General features: G+C 51.8%; 2 protein-coding genes across 2 annotated transcripts; both read right to left on the reverse strand.

Annotated features, from left to right (window-relative positions):
- Positions 1-215: 215 nt before the first annotated feature.
- Positions 216-555, reverse strand: VDBG_08229 (U1 small nuclear ribonucleoprotein A; the record flags this gene model as incomplete). The annotated part of the gene is made up of 2 exons (XM_003001138.1): positions 216-468; positions 530-555. The coding sequence occupies 2 exons, from the start codon at positions 553-555 to the stop codon at positions 216-218; spliced, it is 279 nt and encodes a 92-aa protein (XP_003001184.1).
- Positions 556-1,167: 612 nt separating this feature from the next.
- On the reverse strand, positions 1,168-6,627 carry VDBG_08230 (ARF guanine-nucleotide exchange factor 2; the record flags this gene model as incomplete). Its single annotated transcript, XM_003001139.1, has 9 exons — positions 1,168-1,416; positions 1,476-1,716; positions 1,858-2,001; positions 2,052-2,440; positions 2,520-2,856; positions 2,906-3,195; positions 3,253-5,792; positions 5,847-6,521; positions 6,618-6,627. 9 exons carry the CDS (start codon positions 6,625-6,627, stop codon positions 1,168-1,170), a joined length of 4,875 nt encoding a protein of 1,624 aa, XP_003001185.1.
- Positions 6,628-6,914: the final 287 nt, after the last annotated feature.

The following is a 6,914-nucleotide window of genomic DNA, read 5'->3' on the forward strand; positions in this document are numbered from 1 at the left end:
TTCCGCCGCCTTGCTGGTCGACCTGCGCGTCAGTTGCAGCGCAAGCACCAGAGCGCTGCACGCGCTTCTGTTCTTCGGCAGCCTCGAGGCTCGTTTTTTATCTGCAAAATCCATCAGCGGGCAACATATACTGGTGTGGTATGTTTGGAGCTCACCTTTCTCTGCCAGCCTGCGACGTCTATGCGCTTCAAAATCTTCCTCGCTCCCTTGCGTTTTCACTGTCGCATCGCTCCTAGTCTTAGCCAACGCAACTTGCATTGCTTGTCGAACAGCTCGAAGCCCTGGACTTCGTCAATGGCGTTCTGTGCTGAATCCGCGTCGTCGAACACGATGAACGCCTGACCCTTTGACTTCAAATTGGTTTTGGCAATAATCTCGAGTACATTTCCGTACTCGGAGAAAATCTGAAGGAGCGATTCCTTCAAGACATCAATCTTGACTCGTTCCTCGAGATTGCGAACGTACACCCTGAAGCGCGGGTCAGCCAGCGAGCCCAATGCCAGACGTGTCGGGGTGCAATGACACGTACGTGGCGATTGAAGGGCCGGATGCCATTTTTGATAGAGAGTCTGATGTCCAGCTCTAACGTCGGCAGTAGTGGTTTGTGGTAAGCCTGCAGAACAGTCCTGTTAGATGCAGAGCGGGCAAGGTTCATTGCGATACGACGCATCGATAGCTACATAAATGGGGTAGCATACTTTTCCAAGCTCACTTATATGCATCGCATGGATATATAAACCAGTGTATCAGGCTATCCAGCCATTATCTCTTCCTACCTTACCTACCTTAGGTATGTTGAATAGATTGGAATACGCAGAGTCCGGGTCGCTATGTTTCTAAAGAGTTCTTATCGTTGGTGCAAACTAGCTCTACCTGTGTCCGGCAGTCCCTACAAAGCATTTCTTCCTTTAAGCCGTTGCAAGGCAAGTCTGGTTCTACACGATACCAGAAAGAGACTGGGCACACATATCAGTGACTTAGTCGCAAGTCATATCATTGCAAAGGGCTGGGTACAAATAGTCCCCCTGGCCATGATTGTGTGTATGCATGGGACTGCTCATGAGCACAAAGGTTGATAGCGAGCAATGCTGTGTATTCGAGTCTCCAACAACCCTAAACGCCGAACTTACTTGAACCCGCTCATTGCATGCATGCATTAATTCCTAGCTATGCTTGCGAGTTGTCACTGTTCTGCTCTGCGGTCGAAGCGGCGACCGCGGCCTCTTCATCCCCGCCATCTGCCCTTGGCTCGTCTAGAGCTAGATCGCGTTTAAGATCGGGAACAAAACGATCAATCCTATTCCATGTCTCACTCCACAGCGTCTCCTTCGAAGCGTCCTGACTCGGCGCAACAAGAAAGCCACTGCTTGACATGAAGAGTATAACATTCTTTAAATTTTCACGGACAGCCTCCTCCTGTTCAGAATGTTAGCAAAATTACTGTCAGCCTCACCGTGTTCGCATTGATCGCTTACCAAACTGTCACCCTGCCCGCTATTCATTAAGCGATCCATGATATCAATGATCTCCAACCACAGGTCAAGCATGCCGTCCCAAGTAGAAAGCAGAACAAGATACTGCAGGAAGACCTTGCAAAGCAACGATGATGACTGAACTCTCATCTCACCCATGCCATCTCGATCGGAGGTGAATACCTCCGGCTTCAAGAGACGATGGATCAAGGAAATAGACTTCGCCAAAAATCGCTGTCCACTCCTGTGTCGCTGCAGTCACGTCAGGTGACAATAAAGATCGCTGTAGTGAAGTGAAAGTCAGAGTCGGACCGTCCCTGCATGGTTGGTTGCATGAGCTGTCAGAGCTTGGCTGGGTAGCCAATACGCCGACCAAGCTACAAACAAGTTAACTTTGCCATTCTCTGAAGCAAAAGTGTGCAGCTTACCCTCTTTGCTTTCTAGGTGAGATTGTTTCATGAGCTCAGGAATCCGGCTGGTCATGTTGTACATTGTTGTGATAGACCTTATGCCTCTGGTTACAGTATCACTATTTCCTAATATTAGAAACAGCTCACATCACATTTTGGACGCACTTACCTCGGCGGCTCACGCTCAGAGTCACGGGACTTGCGGGGTCTTTGCTCTTGTTTTCTTTCCGCAAGGACGGCACGCCCAGCTGCAGATGCAAAGTCGCCGAGCAAAAGGAGCGCCGCCTCGTAGTTATCTGCCATTATTGCAGGAGGTACGCCGGTACAACCCCGTTCGAGAAGATCAAACACGACAGCTGCCGAATCGTATCTTCCAGCCAGGGCTCGCATGATGGACCAGAAATCAGGCGAAGTCATGATCTCGTTCCTGAGAGGACCCGGTTCGACAACGCAGAGTTTCAGCCCCTGAATGAGCATCACGGATGACTTGGCAAGCGTTTCCTTGGGGAAGTTGGAGATGGTGTGCAATAGGACTGGGATGTTAACGTAGTCCAGGGTCTGCAGCTTGGAGCATCAGTAAAGTATACATCAGAGACTAAGATGACATCCCCTTGTGGATATTAGGACTGTGACGTACATGGGTTGCGTGAAGGAGCGTGAGGAGGTAAAAGGACGTTCTTGAGACAATCATTGCGTGATACTGGTTGGCATCCCGCAAGATGGCTTGCAGAGTGTCCATGACTTGCTTTCCAAGAACCTGCAGAGTCGCTTGGTCACGCAGGGCGAGTCCTGCCATCATCTCCAGTGAGAAAACCATAGCGGGGTCATACGACAAGGTGCCAAGTTTTGGTTCAAGCTGAGGCGCAGGAGGCACATGATCCGATTTGACGGTTATGACTGCAGAATTCTGCTCTTCGGGCAGAGAGCTGATCAGGCCATCAACCAAGTGCGCCAGCTCAGAAGCACCTAGCTCGCTAGCAACATGTCAGTCATATATACAGCCAACCATATCTCGTGTCTTACGTTATGTTGGCAAAAACAGTCGCCATGTGACACGAGTTCACGCAGTCAACAGAGCAAAGTGTGCTCTCCAACTCTTCGTCTGAGGGCTCAGGGGGGTCATCAGCAGCATAGCTAGAGATGTACGACGTAAATGCTGAGAAGAACCCCGTTTCTGCTGTTTTTGAAGCTCGATCAATGACTTGAGACGGGGTTTGAAGAGGAATGGCAGGAATAACTGCAAGTGTAGAATCGGCGACGGACGGTGCAGGCATCAACGAGTTGACAAACAAGTTGAGCCAGATACGGATGACCTGTATTGCGTAAGTTGGTCAGTGTTGAAGAGAGCGAGGCCAATCTGTCCCACTTACGTGTCTCCAGCCCTTGCGTATGTGACTCTCGCTTCCCGTAACCACTCTAAAGAGGACCAAGGTTGCAAGCTGTGCTCTGAAGTCCCTGCCCAACTTGACTGCGAGTTCGCTCACCATGACCGTGTTGTTCCCAGCTTGAACCTCTGTGTTGAGGTTGGTGCTGAACGGAAGGTCGGTGGCCAGTGTTGTCATGTGGCTCAGGGAGTACACAATCTGGTCAAGAGCCTCGCTGTTGCCGAACTTGGTTGCGATTCTGGCGCATTCATCAAAGCCAGTAACAATCCTAGCAAAGACGGCGTCGTCGGTAGCCGACATGAACACGTAGGACAGAGTCGAGACTATCGGGCGCCATGTTGTTGCGAATATGTCGGCATCGTATATGTTGGTGTCGCAGAGGACTAATGGCCCAACAATCTCCGTTTTTGCCAATAGCTCACGCCAAGCATAGTCAAATGCGTGCTTATTGTCGTGTTCCTCAGGCAGAATGATCTCATTGTTTCTGATCGAATTAAAGATTTCTTGAAGATACTCGGGCGCGAAGTTACCCCCGTCGTTTACACCACGTAGATTCTTCGAAAAGTCCTCTAGAGTCATGCGTTTCGATGTCTTCTTGACGGTCGGATTGTGCTGGTCTGTATTCAGCAGAATGATGGCGTATGTCAAGACGAACACGGCATCCTGATTTGCCACCTCGGTCGGCGTTGCGTTGGCGCAGTACCTATCGGCAAAGACAGTAACGATTCGCTCAATGAGAGGGGCTTCACCAGGAAGTCTGAAGGTCTCGAGAAGGACCCGCAGGGCTTCGTCGACACGCTTGCCATCGAAATCGAAGAGATCCAGGTACGCTTCCAGAACTGGCTCATTTCCCTTCTTGGACAGGTACTCGCCAAGGACCTTCTTGTTGACTCGTGATGTCGCGTGTAGGAACCTGGCAACCGAGGTCACATTCTGAGCGTCGTCGATGATGCCTTGGGCTTGCAGGTAGGCTAGCCCGCCTTTTGGAGTCTCGTTGAACTTAGTGGTGCCCTTGATGATGATCTTCTTGCGACGTCGTTGTTCTCGTAAATGGTCCGCTGAAGGAAGATCCTCGGAGGCAGGCTGTAGTTCGAGACGCTCTGCAATGTATTGAACATAACGGAGCAGAGCATCAAGACATAACGGAGGCACACTGGTAGTACTCCAGGTTGCCGAATCGGGCAATGCGTTTCTGGAAAGAAGCCCGACTAGATCTTCGCAAAGGTCCGCACGATCGGGATCACAATCATAGTTGACAAAGAGCTCCGTCATGAAATTTGGCATCCTTGATAGTACTCCGATGCTTTCTACCATTGCTTGACGTGCATCTGGCTTGCGAGAGCCGCCTTCGAGCCCCAGTTTCTGGCGGTCTTTGACAGGAACGGGAGTCGAACGTCCGCTATTTGCCTGTGATGGAGGGGGTTTGACGAGCTTGGGAGCCTGCGGAATGCCGGCGTAGAGAGAAGGGTCAATGCCTGGTTCTCGCGGTATTTCCACGGAGGGGTGTAGACACGCTACAAGATATGATAAGAATAGTTCTTGTTGGAGCTTAAGTACACCCCTGCAAGTCGCAAGAAGCGTGCCTGCCACAATCAGGGACTCTTGAAGGATGGCCATGTTATCAGACCGTACGAGCTGAAACAAGTAGCAGCACAGACGATCTTCAGCGATGGTAGCGAGGGCAGGGTGCCTCGCAATGGAAGGTCCAGATACTTCCAGTGCCACATGAATGATTCGTAGAGCCATGACCCGCATGGTGTCGGTATGCTGGCGGTCGGTCGGATCCAAGAAGTTGACGAGAACCCTGAAGAGTTCCCTAACAGAAGGGAGCGAGTATGGTCTCAAATCGAGGGATTCGACATCGTTTGGCTCTTCGGGATTCATCTCGCTATCTTCGGAGGCATCATTGGCTTCGAGGCTCTCCTTTGGATCCGTAATTTCTGAGCTGGTCGAGGGGCGTGTATTGTCAACTTGAGCCACTGACAGAGAATCGCCGTTGATACCCGCGGGCGCAGGATCCATTGTGACATTATCCATGTCTCCGTCGGTCTGACGGTCGAGAGCATCAGGATCAACGCCTGCCTCAAGTTCCAAGTGTTTCACGTCCTCGAAAATGATCTGGCACATGTGTACCATAGCACTCTCTGCAGTCCGTCGGAGAACTGGGGAGAACCGTGGCTGAGAGCATATGGCGAGCCCTCGGCCCATCATGTCACACACACTCTCATCGCTCAGAATGTCTCCTCCAGGCCCCGACATCATATCTTCCATGAGATGCAAAATCATCAACAGAACGACCTCAACTTGCCCAGCGTCACTTGTGTCAAACTGGCAGCGGGTAACTGCAGCCGAGAGTGATTGCATAGCTAGAGGGAACCGGGGAGATGTTGGGCCAATGAAGCCGTAAGCCAAGAACTTGCGAAGTGCTCCAAGAGTCAGAATAGTTATCGGGGCGGCGGTGCCCTTAGTCTGTACGATCTGGAGGAATGGACTCAGTAGTGACACGGCGTCGAAGGTGTTTATATCTGGCAATTCGTTAGCCATGTCTTTATTGACAGGGAATCCTACAGGCAACATACCTCGCACGGCGGCAAGTTCGTGGCGTAGCCTGCCAAATCCTGCCATGAGAGGGTTATCCTGCATGCTCTTGCCCTTCTTCCCCCGAAGCCCCCAGCGGTTGGCAAGGCCTCCATCGTTCGAGCTGTCGCCGCCCAGTGTTGTGACTATGGTCTTGGTGCCAGTTTGAAGAGCTGGACTCGGTGGCCCAACTGGGACTGGATTCGGACTTCCTCCCAGGATGGCAGAGACCGAAGAGTGTGACGACCTCGCATGTTTCTGAATGGCCGACGTGATTGATATACACTCGGATACGACCAGGAACACAGGATCAACGGACACTGATACGGGACAGCTGCGGTACTGCATTCTCGCTGGAACAACCGAAGAACTTGCTATCCTCCGTGCGCCGAGGTTCGAGAGTCCGGCGCCTGGTTCGACATGTGTGCTTGCCGACGTAGTGGTGCCTGCGCTCATGATTCGGGGCTTGGGAGTGGCCTCGAGGCGGCCTGTACGAGTGTCGATATCGAGGTTCCCAAGGTCGTTCTCCTTGTCTAGCGAAAGTCGTCGGGCAAGAGCCTGGTCAGCCAATGCAACTGGACGGACGTCGAGATTGCGTGCTGTAATATCTTGTGGTGTTGCGGAGCGAAGGTAATCATAAACCTCTGCGCGGCGTTCGTATTTGCCGAATGTGCTGGCTGCAATACGTGAAAGGTCTGGCAGTCTCCCAAGTTCTGGACAGCTTGCTCAGGGCCAGGCTGTTGAGCTTCGCGCTCGAAGCCACCGAAGCTCACAGTGGTGCATTATGATTGGACTTCAGGGCGCCCAGTGTCTGTTCTTAGACCCGCTTTAGCTCATTTGAGTTGCCTGGGACTCGCCGATAAAAGCTGGTGCAGGGCGGCGCGATTAAGTGGGGAGCCAGATTTCAGATCCTATTAGCAACTCTCAAGAGCTCACAGGAGAACCGACGCACCATGTCGCGGGTATCAGTTTACACAAGCATGCAAAGTTGCACCCAGTCCTAGGTGTACCAAGATCTTGCCAACTTATCTCGTCGGCAGTGTGTTTTGTATGTAGTGAAATGGTTGCTG

The sequence above is a fragment of the Verticillium alfalfae genome, genomic scaffold (assembly GCF_000150825.1).
Source record: "Verticillium alfalfae VaMs.102 supercont1.12 genomic scaffold, whole genome shotgun sequence".
NCBI lineage: Eukaryota > Fungi > Ascomycota > Sordariomycetes > Glomerellales > Plectosphaerellaceae > Verticillium > Verticillium alfalfae.